The 19580-nt window shown below is 36.6% G+C and overlaps 1 protein-coding gene and 1 long non-coding RNA gene across 16 annotated transcripts in view; one reads left to right on the top strand and one right to left on the bottom strand.

Moving 5' to 3' along the window:
- LOC117202793 (uncharacterized) overlaps positions 1 to 19580 on the top strand; it is a 74968-nt gene that overhangs the window by 31834 nt on the left and 23554 nt on the right. The window lies entirely within an intron of this gene.
- MBNL2 (muscleblind like splicing regulator 2) overlaps positions 15497 to 19580 on the bottom strand; it is a 152848-nt gene continuing 148764 nt past the window's right edge. For 12 of the 15 annotated variants that reach the window (XM_033435111.2, XM_033435112.2, XM_049701185.1 and 9 more), the window contains one exon: positions 15497 to 18275. In XM_033435111.2, coding sequence (XP_033291002.1) covers positions 18261 to 18275 — 15 coding nt within the window. In that variant the 3' untranslated portion in view covers positions 15497 to 18260. The remainder of the gene's footprint in view (positions 18276 to 19580) is intronic. The other 3 variants (XR_007473135.1, XM_033435113.2, XR_004485263.2) reach the window with 3 other exon arrangements.

Raw genomic sequence — 19580 nt, forward strand, 5'->3', positions numbered from 1 at the left:
AGTTAAATTGATCAATCTTTTTCCTTTATCATTTTTGAGCTTTTAAAAAACATTTAATGTATCTTGCCCTACCCCCAAGATGGTAAAGGTATTCTTATGCATTTTCTTCTTAAAAACTTATAGATTTGCCCTTTACATTTAAGTCTTTAATTGGCATTGGTAACTTTCATGATGGTGGGAGGTAGGGATCCAATTAAAAAATTTTTTTTATCCATTGGATAACCAAATCTCCAAGTACCATTTATTGGACAGTTTCCCTACTCACATTGATTTTCCAAGTCCCTCTGTCTCTCTGTCTTGAGTCAAGCTTTCTTATAAGTGTGGACTCTTTCTGGCCTTTCTGTTTTGTTTCATGGGTCTACCTTGTATGATACTTTATCATTTCCACCTTGTCTTAGTTGATACAGTTTTATAACTAGTTCTGATGTGGATTGGGAAAGTCCTTTACCTTATTCTCCTTTGGGAGTGTTTTGGTACTTTTAGTCCTTTGCTTTTCCATATACATTTTAGAATCAGTTTGTCAGTTACTGTAAACGATGTTAGTATTTTGATTGGATTGCATTAAAGCTATAGACTAATATGGAGAGAAGTGACATCTTAATGATATTGTTTCCCATTTGTGTACATGGGATATCCCTGTTTATTAAAGTCTTTCAAAAAAGTTGAAAAATTTTCTCAAAAAGTCTTTGTACATCTTTTGTTAGATTAATTCCTAGGTACTTTATGCTTTCGTTGCTATTGACACTGGTATCTTGCTTAAAAACTTATTTTCAAACTGCTGTTGGGTACAGTTATACAATTTTTGTTTATTGTGTGGCAGAGACAACTTTGCTTATCATTAGAGGTGTTTCCCTTTCTTTCTCGACACACATCTTTCTTCTTGGCCTTCCTTCCAATTAGGTGCGGCCATGTGACTGACTTCTGACAAATGGAACAGGGGGCAGCTATGATATACCCCACATTGAGGTCTGGCCCATAGAAACTTCCTCTCTGGCCCCCCATCCCTTCCCTCTAAGCTGCTGGATGTTGGTGCCAGAAAGACTTTGGAAGCCACATATTGAAGAGGGTGGCATCTCTATCCATTGGGTCCCCATGTGACTGGGTAGCATGGAGGCTCATCTCTCATCTGCTCCAATTAAATTAGCTTTACATGATGAGAAACAATTTTTATTTTGTTAAGCCACAGAGATGTATCCATTACATCAAATACGATTATCTTAATTAATGCATATTAATTCTAATGCCAGCAAGTCAATAAGCACATTTATTAATCTAAATATTTACCTGTTGATTCCTTAGTATTTTCCACATAAATATTACATCATTTGTAAATAACGAACTTTGCTTGTTTTCTTTCCTATTTTTTACAGATTTTATTCTCTTTCTTGTATTACAGTACTAGCTAAGACCTCCTGTACAATGATGAATCAAAGCAACAATGGTTTGCAAGTTGCCTTGCTCCTTATATTCAAGGGAGTTCTTTTAACATTTTGCCATTAATTGTATGCCTGGTAAAATTTTGTATACATCCTTTATCAGGATATGGAAATTCCTTCTTATTACTAACATATCAATGGATTTTTTTGTCATAAATGGATGTTACTTCATTTAATGATATATTTGCATCTTTGGGAATATCATATGTTTTTCTTCATTAAACTGATAATGTGCTGTTATATCTCTTTTCATGAGTGACATTCACCATAATTTTAGCTAAGACTCAAAATTAATAAATCAACATCCATTTTAAGAAGAAGATTCTCTACATTATCTATTGGTTTCTATTTTAGGGAAAATTTCTGTTACATTTATTATTCTCTTCTTCATACTTTTTTGGGACTTATGCTGCTTTTTTAAAAATTTAATTTATTGTTTTATACAGCAGGTTCTTATTAGTCATCAATTTTATACAGATCAGTGTATACATGTCAATCCCAATCGCCCAGTTCATCCCACCCACCCCTACCACCCCGCTGCTTTCCCCCTTGGTGTCCATACATTTTTTCTCTACTTCTGTGTCTCAATTTCTGCTCTGAAAACTGGTTCATCTGTACCATTTTCTAGGTTCCACATATATGCATTAATATATGCTATTTGTTTTTCTCTTTCTGACTTACTTCACTCTGTATGACAGTTTCTAGATCCATCCACGTCTCTACAAATAACCCAATTTCGTTCCTTTTTATGGCTGAGTAATATTCCATTGTATATATGTACCACATCTTCTTTATCCATTTGTCTGTCGATGGACATTTAGGTTGCTTCCATGACTTGGCTATTGTAAATAGTGCTGCAGTGAACATTGTGGTACATTACTCTTTTGAATTATGGTTTTCTCTGGGTATATGCCCAGTAGTGGGATTGCTGGGTCATATGGTAATTCTATTCTTAGTTTTTTAAGGAACCTCCATACTCTTCTCCATAGTGGCTGTATCAATTGACATTCCCACCAACAGTGCAAGAGGGTTCCCTTTTCTCCACACCCTCTCCAGCATTTGTTGTTTGTAGATTTTCTGATGATACCCATTCTAACTGGTGTGAGGTGATACCTCATTGTAGTTTTGATTTGCATTTCTCTAATAATTAGTGATGTTGAGCAGCTTTTCATGTGCTTCTTGGCCATCTGTATGTCTTCTTTGGAGAAATGTCTATTTAGGTCTTTGCCCATTTTTGGATTGGGTTGTTTGTTTTTTTAATATTGAGCTGCATGAGCTGTTTATATATTTTGGAGATTAATCCTTTGTCTATTGATTTGTTTGCAAATATTTTCTCCCATACTGAGGGTTGTCTTTTCGTCTTGCTTATGGTTTCCTTTGCTGTGCAAAAGCTTTTAAGTTTCATTAGGTACCATTTGTTTTTATTTCCATTACACTAGGAGATGGATCAAAAAATATCTTGCTGTGATTTATGTCAAAGAGTGTTCTTCCTATGTTTTCCTCTAAGAGTTTTATAGTGCCTGGTCTTACATTTAGGTCTCTAATCCATTTTGAGTTTATTTTTGTGTGTGGTGTTAGGGAGTGTTCTAGTTTCATTCTTTTCCATGTAGCTGTCCAGTTTTCCCAGCACCACTTATTGAAGAGACTGTCTTTTCTCCATTGTATATCCTTGCCTTATTTGTCATAGATTAGTTGACCATAGGTGTGTGGGTTTATCTCTGGGCTTTCTATCCTGTTCCATTGATCTATATTTCTGTTTTTGTGCCAGTACCATATTGTCTTGATTACTGTAGCTTTGTAGTATAGTCTGAAGTCAGGGAGTATGATTCCTCCAGCTCTGTTGTTTTCCCTCAAGACTGCTTTAGCTATTCGGGGTCTTTTGTGTCTCCATACAAATTTTAAGATTTTTTTGTTCTAGTTCTGTAAAAAATGCCATTGGTAATTTGTTAGGGATTGCATTGAATCTGTAGATTGCTTTGGGTAGTGTAGTCATTTTCACAATATTGATTCTTCCACTCCAAGAACATGGTATATCTCTCCATCTGTTGGTATCTTTAATTTCTTTCATCAGTGTCTTATAGTTTTCTGCATACAGGTCTTTGGTCTCCCTAGGTAGGTTTATTCCTAGGTATTTTATTCTTTTGTTGCAATGGTAAATGGGAGTGTTTCCTTAATTTTTCTTTCATATTTTTCATCATTAGTGTATAGGAATGCAAGAGATCTCTGTGCATTAATTTTGTATCCTGCTACTTTACCAAATTCATTGATTAGCTCTAGTAGTTTTCTGGTGGCATCTTTAGGATTCTCTATGTATAGTATCGTGTCATCTGCAAACAGTGACAGTTTTACTTCTTCTTTTCCAATTTGTATTCCTTTTCTTTCTTTTTCTTCTCTGATTGCCGTGGCTAGGACTTCCAAAACTATGTTGAATAATAGTGATGAGAGTGGACATCCTTGTCTCGTTCCTGATCTTAGAGGAAATGGTTTCAGTTTTTCACCATTGAGAATGATGTTTGCTGTGGGTTTGTCATATATGGCCTTTATTATCTTGAGGTAGGTTCCCTCTATGCCCACTTTCTGGAGAGTTTTTATTATAAATGGGTGTTGAATTTTGTCAAAAGCTTTTTTTTTTTTTTTTTTTTTTTTACTACTTAATGTGGATGTTGACTTATTTTGAGGCTTTCTTTACTAATATAAACATTTAAGGCTATACATTTTCCTTTATCATATTATTTACATCTTTGAAGTTTATATATATTTCATTATTGTTCAGTTCAATATTTTCTAATTTCCATTATTCTGTCATTCAGAGGACTGTTTCAAAATTACTAAACAAGTGGAGTTTCTAGTTATTTTATCATTAATTTCTAACAATTGCATTTTTTATCAGAAAAGTGTGATTGGATATGTATATTTGTAATTTATTATTGAGGCTTGCATTAATGGCCTGGCACAGAGTGAATTTTTAAAAATGTTTCTTATGTGCAAGAAAATAATGAATATTACTTAATTTTTTGAGTTCTCTTTTTATTAGGTCAAGCATGTTGATATGATCTTTAAGTATTTCAAGTATTTCCTTATGTCAGTCAATTACTAAGCAGATGTATACCTTTTCTTTGATGAGGATTTCTCATAGTTCTATCAATTTTGCTTATATTCAATTTTTGCTTATGTGTTTTGCATTTATGTTATTATGTGCATACCAGTACAGAATTGATTTTCTGATGAACTGATCATTTGACAAGGCCTTTTAAAATATCTAGTATTGCTCTTGGCTTTAAAATTTATTTTGTCTGGTATTAATGTGGTTATACCAGCTTTCTTTTGGTTAGTTTTTCCTAGTTTCTCCTCTTTCATGCTCTGACTTTCCAACTTTCTGTGTATTTATGTTTTAGAAATGCTTATAGTAAACATCACATACCTAGGCTTTTAAAAAAAATCCAGGCTGGCAATAATATAACAGAGAGTTCAGTCTATTTATATTTATTGTCATTAATGATATTTGCATTTATTTCTACTCTCCCATTTTGTGATTTTTATGTATTCAATATTTTGGGTTTTTTTCCATTTCTTTCTTTGTATTTCCCTTTTTCCACCTTCTTCTGGATGGGTTGAGTTTTTCTGTTTGCTTGTTAATTTTTTTTTTCCATTTGGTAGTTGTACTCGCCATGGTTACCTTTAGTTGTTAACCTAAAACAGTGTCTTTGAAACTGTGAGTTGTGAATATAATTCTGTGGTTATTGACCAGGACTTTAAAAAAGTACATAGAAGAGAATGGTAAATGGAATAGTAAATGTCTAATTAGGGAAAATGTTTTCATGACAATGTTGTTTCATATATATGTATATTTCATATATATGTATATTGCATATATATGTATATTGCCCTTAGAACAGGGCTTATTGTTACCGCCTCTGTTAGCCACACTGGTCCACTGGTTTTATTTTCAATCATTCTCACATGGCTGACAGCAGGGCCCTGTAGAACCATATTAGAGTCTGAAGCAAAAGAAAAAATGTGTGCACTTTTCAGGATTTGTTCTCATATACAAAATATATATACTTTTCAAAATATCCTCTCCTATTGTGGACCAAGTGACAAAAGCTAATGAAAGGTCAACAGTTTAAAAACAAGACTCTATAGAAAGCCCCACGTGGCCCAGTCTGACGTCAGGCCACTATCTCCCTTCTAAACCCACCCGGCAAGGACATGTGGGCTGATTGGAAAGGCCAGTTCCCACTGCAGAGTGACGTGGGGCGACATGTCAAACAAACAGCGACAGACAGTCTTGTTCACAATTTTGATATTTTGTTCATTATGAACTTTTCCCCATTAGTTTTGATTTTTAAAATATCACACTAACAATATTCTTTATCTGGATTACTGGGTCTTTTACTGGCCACCTGAGGTGGGCGAGTAAACACGAATCCAGCCGTGCTGACGGTGTAGGCGCTGGGGCTCCAGCTGCAGGCCCACTCTGCCTGGGAAAGGTCCAATCTAGTGTTTGGTCTCCTGTGCCATGTGGAGACTCCAGTTTTCTGTAGTTGGGCACATGCCACCAGGCAAAGGGTAGATTTGGTGCTAGCTCACGTTAAAATTTTCCCATTTAAAAAAAAAAATCTCTGAGCATTTCTTACTTTCTTGGTAGCTCCACAGTGCATTTAAAAGGATTTTCTTTACTATTTTATCCAGTTGTCTTGTTATTTTCCTCCAGAGGCTCATTCATTGTATTTATTCTATTGTACACCCTCCCCCCCCAGTCTAGAAGGTTCATTACGAAAAGATATAAAAAGATGAGCTGTCTGCTGAGTTCAACCAGTGTCTGCTGACTAGCTGCTGGTTTACCTAATTCCACTGTGAGGCAACCAGACTATCCCAGTTAACCTTGCCAGGAGCATGGCTGACAGGCTGTCCTCCTAGAAAAATGATACATATAGAGGAATTCCTTTTAAATGGCCAACTTTTCAAAGTCTGATTTTTTTTTTTTCAAAGGTGGTTAATGCTTTTATGTTCCAGGCACAGTTCTAAGAGTTCGGTGTATGTTAACTCACTTTATTCTCACAACTACCTTATGTGGTAGATACTATTACTGATCAGCTCCTTTTTACAGAGAAGGAAAACAGGACTAGAGGTTCACTCACTTGCCTGTGATCACACAGAAAGTGGAAAGTCAGGATTTGAACACAGCCAGCTTGGCTACCAGTGCCATGCTCTTAACCTCTATGCTATAGGGCCTTCACTTGTCACAGGACGTGGTGCAGTTAGCCCAGACCAAGGATCAGCAAAGGGCTCCCTGACTGCCCCAATTTCCTGTCTCCTACAGTGGCTCATGTGGGTAGAATATATGAAAGTGGTAGTCCCTGTGTCCTCAGGTAGTCATCAACTCATGCACTAAATATGCTAATTGATTTCTGTAAAGATTTTTACCAGAGCAGAGTCACCAAACATGTGGCTTTTATTCAGAACACAAGGATGACTTTTGGAGGAGTTGAGATAATCTCAGTATTATGTGTATGTGTTTCTTAATTACTCCTTGCTGTCTTAATGGGTGCTTTGGTCAATAGTGCATGTGAACTGCACTAGTTTCCAAGTGCGACCCACTTCAACTTGTAAACGCCGCGACTGATAGGGAGGAATCACTTCAATTATTTTGAAATGGCTCTGATGGGTGGAGCGGAGTTTTATACTCCTGTGCTTTATTTAGAGCCAAAACTGGCTCCAGGATCGTATTTACCAAATGCACACTGAATACTCTTTGTTTTAACCTTATATGAAGATACTTGGCTTCCGTAAGAACCAATTTGATCATTTTTCTTGATCAAACCTTTGAAAAGGTTTCTTTTCAAAGAAATGCTGACAAAGAGCTCAGTAATATAAAAGACTAAGAGTGAAACTTTGGACCAAGTGAAACATGACTTTTCATGCCTTTTAAAGGCATGCTTTAAAATAAAAAATAAAAGCTATGTTTCCTCTGAAAGTATGTGAAAATTTGCCATTTTTGGAATCCACAATAAAAAAATACTTCAGTTTTGATTTCTTTCTTCCTCTTTTTTTTCTTCTATGATTAACTGAGTACTCTCTCAGGTGAGACACTTTTACAGGCAATTAATTTTCTTTATCAAAAGGAATCACATTGCGAGATTGAATATATTTCTTGCATCAGTTTGAAAGGAACTCAAAGCTTGGGCAGTGGAATTAATAAATGGTAGAGTTGCCTTTCTGTCTCAGTTTGGATTTTCTGGGAGGCAGACTCTGAGGTGGAGAGTCCAATCCATGGAGAAGGGAAGGAAGCACGATTGGGCCAAGGGAGAGGTTGGGCCTTGATGCAGTCTCAACAAAAGCCTCAGCCCACGCCCTGGGGAGCTGGGGAGCCCGGTGCAGTATTTGCCCTGAGTTGGGCCAAGCTGGGGGCCTTTATACTCCTGTGTCAATCACCTGGACAAGGGCTGTGCTGGGGGAGGGAGCGAGACTTTGGACAAGGCAGTTCTCTTTAGTCAGTGCGATTCCAGAGGGAGGCTGGCCGCTGCACCTGACTGCTGTCGCTCCTGGACACTGGGGAGTGAGGGCCTCAGCCGGAACGGGGAGCTGACTGCAGGCTGCGGCAGCCACTTACCCTTCTTTGAGTTGTGGCTGTCTCGTAGAAGCCAATGCCCTCTTCCGTTTTGTGTGCCTCTCATTCCTCAAGTGTAGAATCCCTTTACGTGTAGAATCTGCATTCATTCTAATCACAGGCCACTGTGTTTCCATTCCTGTTGCTTCTCATGCTTCTTGCTTTGCCAAATACTATACTTACAGCTCCTCAGCTTCCATCTCAAGAAACCCCTCCTTCGGGGAGCCTTCTGTGACATCTCCAGCTCTCAGTAATCTCCCATGACAGTCACTGGTATTTAATAATTTGGAATTTATCATGAAATACCTCAATACATGTATTTTGTTTTCAGCCATATGTATCTCTAGCTAGATGGTAACTAGATTATGATGATTTCAGATTATTTATAATCCAATAAGAATATATGCTCTTTTTTTTAATGTTTTCTAGCATTTTTTAATACAAAAATGTTTGTTAAATGAGTGGATCTGCAGTTTGTTTAGTTCCTTAGCCAAGAATGTGGATCGGGTATAGGCAAAGTTTATGAGAAACTATTTGAATTTCATAATTTTATACTTTCACTTATGTCTGTCTCTTCTGACACCATGGTTTTATTAGTCATTCATTCAAACAAATACATATTGAGTTATGTTCTTAGACACTGTTCTAAGCAGAGGGGATATGGTGGTGAATAAGACAAGGGCCAGACATCACAGAGCTTAAATTCCAATGAGATAACCAATAATACAACTGAAACAGATGAGCAAAATAATTACACAGTGTGATGGGTGTTATGATGGCAGTAAACATAGCGGTGAGATGGAATCAGCCACTTTAGATCAGGGCTGAGGTGATATTGTTTTCAGAAGGAAATGATTCTGCCATGGCCAGAGAGAGAAGACAAGCACCTAAGGCATAAGGAGTAGGAATTCAGTAGGCAGAAAGGACTCCATGTATTTAAGAAACAAAAAAGAGGTCTGAGGGATTGGACGGTAGTTGGCACAGCAGAAAACACTGGATGAGATTGGAGATGTTGGCTAGGGTAAAAGGTTTCAGATTTTATCATAAGAGCAGCGGAAAACTAGTGACTACTGTTGTTTGTCTTGTTTTGTGTGTGTGTGTTTAACTAGGAGGTAGAGGTGTTTGTAGGGCACACATCTGTAAGAGTATAATAAGCAGTATGTGTATGTATATGTGTGTGAGTGTGTGAATTGCACGTAAATTATCAATACAAAAACAGATGCTAAAAAATATTTTGCCAACCATGCTAGAGGTGAGATTGAATTACCTTTCTGTTCTCTATATAGGAAATGACGTCACAAAAGTGTTATCATAAGACAATGGGGATACAGTCAAAAATGTAAACAAAACATAAGGCATGTCAAATGGTTAATTCATAAAATGGCATGTTTTTCATATTCTTTTTCTATGTATTTATTCTCATATTTAATTCTATATTCATTTTTTGGATTCTTTTTCTTTAAGACCCCTCTTCCCCAAGTTTTATAACCTTCAGACCCCACAAAACCTGGAGCGGATCCACCTTTGATTGGGATGATGCTGTGATCTGACTTTTATTTTATGAACGTACTGGCTGCCGTACGGAGAATGGATCAAGAAAGGACAGGGATAAAATCAGAGAGACTCCAATTTGTATCCAAACAATCACAATTCTTTGGAGTTTGGGTATTGAAGACGGCCATCAAAATGGTCAAGGGTTGGCAGTGGTTTTCCTTCATTGTTTTCTAGAGTCAACAGAGCCTTTAAGGGGGTGGCGCTGGTTAGCACCGTGTCACTTCTCACACTCTAATGTGTGTATGAATCACCTGAGCGTCTGGTTAGAATGCAGGGTCTCCTTCAGTTGGTCTGGGGTGGGGCCTGGGATTCTGCATTTCCAACAAATCCCCAGTTGCTCCTGTGGAAGTTCAAGGACCACATCTGGCGTAGTGAGGTAGTAAAGCACTGTGGATCCAGAGTCAGGCAGCCTGGGTTTCAACGCCCATTTTTCTACAAACTTTGTGACTTTGGTTAAGTTAGCTAATCTTTCCAGTCCTCAGTGTTCTTATCTATTAATGGGTGTGCTAATAATAGAATCAACCAGAGAGGGTTATTGTAAAGATTAAATGAGATGATCCAGACTAAGAGGCTATCACAGTATAAGGGCACAAAAATATTTGATACGATTATTCTTGATGTAGTTATAACACTTGGTCTTCTTAACCAAGCTTGGCTAAGACTTCCTATGAATGATTACCGAAATTTCTCATGCATATAGAAAGAAAGGAAAAGGCTTTCTCTGCAGTATGGATTAAGTAAAATTAATCCAATCAATAAAAACTTATAAACAATGAAATATATTTGCAAATCAAAATTACTAAGTAATGGACTTCCCTAGTGGCGCAGTGGTTAAGTATCCGCCTGCCAACATAGGGAACACGGGTTCAAGCCCTGGTCTGGGAAGATCCAACATGCTGCAGAGCAACTAAGCCTGTGCGCCACAACTACTGAGCCTGCGCTCTAGAGCCCGCAAGCCACAACTACTGAGCCCACGTGCCACAACTACTGAAGCCTGTGTGACTAGAGCCCGTGCTCCACAACAAGAGAAGCCACCGCAATGAGAAGCCCACACACCGCAACAAAGAGTAGCCCCCGCTTGCCGCAAATAGAGAAAGCCCGCACACAGCAACGAAGACCCAACAAAGCCAAAAAAAAAAAAAAAAAAAAAAATTACCAAGTAAAATAAATATTGAGACCAGTGAAGAGTGGGCTAAGCTGCTGATTAAATCACAGAATGTTGCATCTAGAATAGAAGTTAGAGATCTTATAGTCCAACTGGTTCATTCTACAGACAAAACCAAAACAAAGCAAATGGAAGAGGCCTAAGGGGTCATGACTCTGGTCATCATATATCATGTAGGTGGGATCTTCTTATTGAAAAGACAACAGAAACCCTTTCATTGATATTTTGATATCTATAGAAACCTATCTTTATTTAGGTTGTCATTGTTGTGACAGGTCGAACTGTGTCCCTCAAAAGGACATGTTGACATCCCAACCCCTGGTCCCTGTGAACATGACCTTATTTGGAAATAGGGTCTTTGCAGATGTCATCAGGTTAAGATGAGGTCATTAGGGTGGGTCCTAAGCCAAGATGACTGGTGGCCTTATAAGAAGATAATGTGAAGACAGACGCACGGGGCGAGACCCTGTGATGATGGAGACAGAGACTGGAGGGACGCAGCTGTGAGCTAAGGAACGCCAAGGATTGATGGCCTGCACCGGAAGCTAGGAAGAGGCAGGGAAGGATTCTCTCCATAGCCGCAAAGGGATCTCGGCCCTGCCAACTCCATGATTTCAGACGTTAGTCTACAGAACTGGAGAGAATTCATTTCTGTTGCTGTAAGCTACCCTCTGTGCGGGGCTTGGTTCCAGCAGCCTTGGGAAACTATAGTACTCTTTATCCTTTCTCCATTTTTTCACAGGTTTACTTTTCTTCTTCTGCTCCACAGAAAGCTTCTAGAGAGTAGGAACTGGACTTTGCCCATGTTCGTGTTCCTTGAACAGCTTAGCAGTGCTTAGTCGGGGCTCAGTGAGCATTTGTTGAATTGAAGTAATTGTAGGCTTCCCCAGAAATAATGCAGCTCATTATTTGTTATTATAAAACACCTATAATTTGCTTGTCAGCTTTTGACATTGTCATCGAGGACATAGAAGAGGTGCCTCTTAGTTGCCAAGAGATGTTTGGATAGAATGAGGAAATAAATACTGATAGGGAAACCCAGGAGCGTACTTTAATATTATTTTAAGAAGAGTTACTAATATTCACTGAGAGTTTGCCATATGTCAGACTCTGTTCTCCGTGGTCAGTGCACATTCTTTCATTGAATCATTATAATGTCTAGGTGAGAGAGATCCTGTTAGACCCAGCTTACCGATGAAAAACACCGAAGCTCAGAAGCTGTAAAAAGCAGAGTTGAGAGTCAAACTTGAGCCATAAGACTGTAAAATTTGCTCTTAACCACTAGACTATTGGGAAATGCAGATGCTGATCATTCCTTTCTGCAGAACTGAGAGATGCTCAGCTTTGTGTTTATGGACGATAATGTGTTTAGATTGCTCTCCATATAAACGTGTGTGTGAGAGTGTTGCATGTATATTTATTCTGTGGTATGTTTGTTACCTCCATATATATAGGCCATCAGGTTCCTCAGACATATTTAGAACTTATGAGCCAGGTTTCCTAAGCTGCCACGCTACCTTTTTTTTTTAAGATTTTTTTGATGTGGACCATTTTTAAAGTCTTTATTGAATTTGTTACAATATTGCTTCTGTTTTGTGTTTTGGTTTTTTGGCCTTGAGGCCTGTGGGATCTTAGCTCCCCGACCAGGGATCAAACCCACACCCCCTGCATTGGAAGTCAAAGTCTTAACCACTGGAGCGCCAGGGAAGTCCCTGCCATGCTACTTTGAGTATACTCTTCTCCCTCTGTAAAGCCACAGGTTTTATATTTAAGTGAGCGGGTTTCCACCTTTGTGTGCGTTGCAGCACTTAGTAGAGGAACAGAGAGCCTCAGCAAGGAGAGCACTTTCCTGTTGTTTTGCTTTTGTACTGTTGTGGGGTGACCCCTTCGTTTGAAAGAAAGTTCCTCTAACGAAAGAAAAGTTAGATTCCCCTAATTTAGATCATTTTAGTTTACACAGGAGGATTGATAAATAAACTTCTCCCTTTGTTTATATAAGCCCAAGTCCTGAAAAGACCCAAGAGCAAAGTTATCAGAGAAAGGAATGACTGTCTGGACACAGTTGGATTTTAGGTGTGTGTGATCCATGTGTGACCTTTATCTAGGAAATCATTCTCTCTGGCTTATGTGACATGTTCATCTTTTTAGGGGCTGCTTCATCATGACTTAATGACATATGCTTATTGGGAAAAATTCAGTGACTTTCAATATTTTTATTTCAAGAGAATCATATTGAAGTTTGATTTAAAAAACTGGATGACACTGGAGAGATGGTGCAATGTCACATTCCCTCCAGCTGCCTCTGGTCCTAATAAAGAATTAGGCTCTGTCCTAAACCTAGAATAGTACTTTGCAGCCCAGAGCTACAAAATATTTCATAAATTGTATTCTTGCTATAGGGAAGAAAACCTGTTTATATATCCTATGAAAGGATTCTTATCATGGCTTCATCTTAAACTTGGATGAATGGTCTACTCTGAATTCTTTTCTGAAATTTGGGCCTGAAAGTTTGCCACAAATAAAGCTCACGTCAACATGACCGTAGAGTTAGGACAAGCCAGGGCTTGAGAGTTCTGCTGCTCTATGTGATCTTAAACGAGTTACTTAATTTTTATGTGTCTTGATATCTCATGTACATTCCAGGTATAATAACTCCTTCATAATGCTAAGGATTATGTCAAGTATATATGAACAAAACAAAGTTACTTTCTGATTATACCCTAGTTCATGAAAATAGCTATATGTTTTCACCAACTTTTCTGAAATGGTTTTATTAAAATATAGGCCACATAGCACATATGACATTTACATGGGGGACCTAAAAGGACACCTCAAATGGGTGGGCCATCGTTCTTCAGAGTCGCTGAAGCAGAGGGAGAAAGTCACATGACTGTTGGTCATGCATTTGAAATCCCCTGGACAGCTGTGGATCCAGTCACCCTGAGGGCAGCCTCGGGAAGGTACTGTTGATCTAGAATCAAGCTGCTTGTCACAGCAGAGCCTCTGTGTATCTTGATTAAGAATCTCTGCGGCCGTTAGAACTTACTTATTAGTTATTAGTAATTCTCCTCAACAACCGGGGTGAGTTTCTATATAGAAACCTATATGGACTATTTCACATAGTGCTTGACACATAAGCTAGTCCCTGGGGAATATTCTCAATCCCAGTCCTTCCCCATCCCTGCCACCCCCCCCTCCCACCAAAAGCATGGAGGGAAGTCACTACCGTGTTCATTTTGTATGATTCGTTCTGATTCATAGTGACTCAGTCATTTCTATGGACATAGCTCAGTCCAACAGCAATGGTAGCCTAATATTTCGGAGACCCTAGGATACTTGGCGGGGAAGAAGAACTCATTCTTCAGCGAGCCAGTATTTCCTTGTCACGGACGTCAGAATGTTGAACTAGATTTTGGTTTGCCTGGCTGCCCCTAAAAGCTTTAAAGTATTGCAGAAGAACTGTGGTTAATAATAAAGAGAGTATGTTTCTGAGTCTGAAACATTATTTTTAGTTTGGGCTGCCCCAAATTAAAATAACACCTTCCTATCGGCAGATAATTATAGAATAATTGATATTTAAGTATTTTCTGTGCTGAAGAGATAAATTAGTTTTATCCTCTAAGGTTTACATTTGTCTTTTGATTTTGATGTAGTAAGTACCATAAAAAGTCAGTCTACTGATGAAAATTACACTTCATAAACAAGGTGTGAAAATTTTTGAGTACAGTTTGTCTTAGATTTTTCACTTAAAATAACAACTTGTTCTCGAAACTTGACACCTTGAACTAACTTAACAGAGAATGTTTTCTTGTAAGGAGTGACTGATGGAGTAGCAACTTTTCTTCTGCTTTTACAGTAAAAGAAATTGCTCACCCAAACATATAGCCAATTTTTCAAACATCCACAAAGGTGTGAAAGTATTTTTACCCTTGGAATTCCTGATGGCACTGTTTAAAAATACAAGTGCCTTTATTTGTATATGCCTGATCTGTTGAATGTTTGTGTTGTCTACCCTTATAAGGGGTCTCATAATCACTCAGAAGGCCTGAAGCTTTAAACCTGCCATGGAGAAAATCTTCTTCTCTCCCTGTTCCTGCCTTGGCCCATAGAGGAGGTGACTTCCGCCAACCTCTGCATGACAAGGACTGTTCCCACCTTCCCTGAGAAATATCATGGGCCCCAAAGGACAGAGAAAGAAGACTGAGAAGGTGCCCCGCACCTCTCAGGAGGCCTCACTTTGTTGAGCACCTGCCCTCAGGTGTGATGCTCAGCTCTTGTGCTCTCCTCAGTCCACCCAGCCAGGATGTCCACGTAGAACAGGTTTCATCATTCTGCCTCTATCTGCAGCCTAAGGTCTAAGACACATTGCTCAATCAGGCTCTTACCTGAAAGCCTGTCTTATGGATTAATGGGCATTTTCTTGTCTGTTAATTAACTGACGTTTTGCTCCCCATTTGGTTACTGATCTCTTCACATATCTTCATATTCAGGCAGAATTCTGAAGATGAGGGCTGAGTGGTGGGATTTATTTTTATTTCTAATTTCAAAGGATAATAGAAGTAGTTCCAAAATGATCCTTGTAAATTGTTTTTCTTACTGTTAAAAAGCCCAAAAATCCAAAGCCTGCTCTTCTTTGAAGCTACGAAATGTTATCTGTATGAATGTAAAAACCATTTGTTTTGGCTAATTATCAATCTGTCTCAACAACAAAAAAAGGAGGATGACTAGAAATCCTTTTAAATGCTTCTTTTATTTCATTGGTTGTACATTGGGTGAGTGAACTGAATATTACAACCAAAACATAGAATTGATACAAATTAGACTCCTGTTTACACTGTAAGGTAATGAATGAGGGAATTCTTTAAGTGTTACAGAAAGATTTAGTAGAAATGTTACCAGTGATATGGCTCAAAGAATATTTAGGTGAAGTGCTGTTATATCCTGAAAACCAAGAGTGAAATGTAGTTCCCATACAAGTGGCGAGTTCATCTTTTAACTATAGTATTTGTTGAATTGCTATCATCATGTCTTGGATATTGGTGATTTTGTTCTGTAATTAAACAAAGCATTTAAGATTTATTCATCATAGTCAGACTTCTGAATATAAACAAACTTTTGGCAAATAATATTTATACAGAAAAATAGTTTTAGATCCTCTCAAATCCCAGAATTATTCTATAAAATTACATTATAAATAAATAAAAAGCAAAATCTGTTGTACATATATTTGTACATCTATGCATTTGCCTTGCCTCCTCCTTACTGTAAATGGCATATTTATGACTCTTTGCATATTACAATCACAATTCTGGAAAATGGATATCATAGTAAAAATACAGTCTCCTATATTCGCTTGGGGGTATAGGTGATGTTTCTGATGCTCCATTATTAAAGGGCTGAAAATAGTTGTGTGCTAAAAACTTTAAAAATCAAAATCATGAAACAAAAGAAAAAAAAGACAATGTTACAATAATTAGTCTACAAAAATATTTCAGTGATTCCCATAATTTACCTTTTAGTAATGTATACTATGTTTTCAATGAGTTTAAGTGAATTAACAAAGAAAAAAGAAAATAAGTTTGAATGTTTTAGGCAAGTTGTAGCATAACTACATTGTTATAGCTGAGAAAATTACAAATATCAATAATACATAAAGATGAAACTACCAAAGAAATACAAGTTAGATACAATACTTTCCCACAAATTAAAACAAATGCAACAATACAAGCACTATGTAAGATTACACTTAGAATGTGATTTTTTTTGATAGGGTTATCAAATCTACGATATAAGATAAATAGTCATTAGACTTTGACCAACATTAATTAAAATGGCAGATTTCTTTTTCCTCAAACAAAAATGATATGGTTGGTGCATCTAGTTTTCAGAACAGGCGGTGGTGCCAAAATTTAAAATATTTTACATTCAATCTCAAAAGTCAAAATACTTCAATCACTAATACGTTCACAAAGAAAATGGATGTTTTAAACAATTACACATAATAGTAATTCATAACAGCTGTTTCGTTTTTTAAACAATAATTTAAAAACTATGTAGGTACTGTATAGGCTATGTGCAACATATAAAATGTGAAATATGAAATATTTGGTACGATAGTGCTTAAAATAAACTTTAAAACAAACTTTCTGAACAAAATTTAATTGTATCGCTATTACCTTGAAGATCAACCAAGTATTTAAAAAAGTAAACAACATTAAAATATGTTTCATCCATATATAGTATATATATATGTATGTGTATATATATGTATGTACTTGTATTAAAGTTTTTTATACTTTTGAGACATAAAATATGCTTTAAGGTGAAAGAATTAAAAGAACTATTTTTTTCCATGCTGTAGTCAGTTACAACCTTTTAATCCAACTTTTGAAATGCAAAACAGTAATGGATTTTTTAAAAAGTGAAACTATCTACTTTTTGTTTACATAGTAATTTAGATTAAAGTCACAGTCAAATTTTCAGTGACTAAACTCAAACTTACTTAAATTAGAATATTATACAGATCTCCTCACCTACAGCTTCCTTGTTTGTCTAGGTTTTTAGTTCAGAAGAGTTATTCTGTAACAGGCAACCGGATGGTGAGTTTGAAAGACTAATCCTTTTGATTAGACTGTTGGCATGGGCCTCTCATTCTTGTCAAGCTGGATGAAGTCTGGCAAAATCTAGGCACTTCTACAAAGTCTCTCTTATAAAACAATTTTAAAAATATACTTGTAAAATAATACCTTCAAGACTTTGTTTGGTGGGGTATGAAGATCATACCGTGCAAAGTTTCTTTTTCAATCTAGTTAATGTTATTCTAGAATCACATGATTCAATGCGGCATCTCCAGGCAAACCAAATACCACACTTTGATGTGTCCCCAGTACTTGTGCTTGAATTTCCGTTCAAATTTTAGACCTGCAGGACAGGTAACGGTTTTACTTCACTTCTCATCTTTGCTGCAGCATTCGTGTTGTCAAGAAGTGAAACATAGCTTTGATCCAGTAGGTAAATGAAATGACAGTAATTGAAGTTAGAATCGAACCTGCCCTTGGAATAGTTTTTTTTTTTTTTTTAACTAATGCTAATTGTTTATTGCTAACTTTGAAATATTCTGAGTCAAAATGAGTAAATTGGTTGGACTTTCTGCATCAGCTATAGTTATGGAGATAAGACAATATTCCTAGGACAGAAACTATGTTTAGAAACCCTTTAAAAGTAAACTTTATCCTTTATGTCTTTAAACATCACAGCTGGTCTCAGGTAGTTAACTATCTTAGGTTGGAATATACTAAGCATACCATATTTAATACTCATATATGATATAGCAGCACTAGCTTCTTAGAGTTGTGGTCTGTCCAGAAGAACTAAATCTTTATTTAGCATGCAGTTTGTGGCAATTCTATTGAGGAGGAAACAGGATAGTATGTACAGTAACAATGTTTAGTTATTCTCAATGCAGATTCTTGGCATTCCATTCCATTTCTGCTGATTATTTCAGAATTATCTGTTAAAGAAAAAGACAAGTGTGATTTAGACATCCTTCTTGAGGGGAGATAGCTAGTTTAAGTTTTACTCCTTGAAGATAGACATTTAAAAATAGGAATTTTCTGCAATTTCTCATAGTTTTGATGCAATTATAATTTTGCACAATCCCCACCCTTCATGCTGAAAATGTTTACACTTAAGCACTTCTGCTATGTGGCCACTGTAAAGAATGATGATTCAAATGCACACTATTTTCTGTAACTGTGACTGCATATATATGGGCATGCAGTGTGTTTAGACCTTAATCTCTTTTCTTAGTTTTGGCTTCATATCTCTTTATTATACGTTCAATTCTCATTCAGTTAATATTTGCTAATGTGATCAGGAAGTCTAATCAAAGAATTAGTTTGTACGTGAAAGGTTCTTTGTAAAGATTAAATACAAATATTTAAAAATGTGTAACAAATTAAGTAATACTTATCTATTAACTTGCATTTATAATTCAAAGATATGTTCCCATCAAAAGTAATTTTGTTCCCAAGATACAATAACAATTAGTTTCAAATTCAGGAACGTTTAAATGTCCCATATTAAAGAAAAAAGAAATAACATTCTAATAAAGCTGTTAAAAACAGTCTTGATAATTCAAAAAGCCCAGATAAAACTAAACTATCAAATGCAAGTTTGATATAAGTTCATTTCCAACTCCATAACTTTGCAAAGGACAGGGAGTTTGCCCTGTGTGACCCAGTCAACTAAATGTCAAGCTTAAAAGCCAAGCTTTTGACACATTCTAACAAAAATATTTATTCTTTGTGCAATGCTTTGACAAAACTTTGTGCAATTAATAAACAAAATGTTTATTTATTAAATAGCCAAGAGTCTTTGTTTTCGAAATAACCGGTAAATATTCTTTATGGTCAAGGTCAGCCAATATTCCTACACACTGGGATCCAGTTCCCAATAAAAGCCTCATTTCTCCAAGTATGATTTCTTATCCCATTATGTCAGAATTTATACATGTGGATATTTTTTACGTTAAGTGGGTATTTCTGCAGTTAATATAAAACAGTTTTAGTACATACACTTAATTTCTCCTCTGAAATAAATATGAGTATCCTTTATTTTATTGGAATATACAGATATGTATGGAATTGATAAAAATAGAGGAAGAATTCATGTGTGTTAAATATTTATACTAAATGGAAACTCAAAACTTTGGATAAGATCAGATCATTTTTTTGTTTTTCAAAAAGTTCTAGGAATTTAAAATTAATTGGGAAAAAATATCTCATGTACTGATATACAAATAAAAATAATGGGA

The sequence above is a fragment of the Orcinus orca genome, chromosome 18, assembly GCF_937001465.1.
Source record: "Orcinus orca chromosome 18, mOrcOrc1.1, whole genome shotgun sequence".
NCBI classification, from domain to species: domain Eukaryota; kingdom Metazoa; phylum Chordata; class Mammalia; order Artiodactyla; family Delphinidae; genus Orcinus; species Orcinus orca.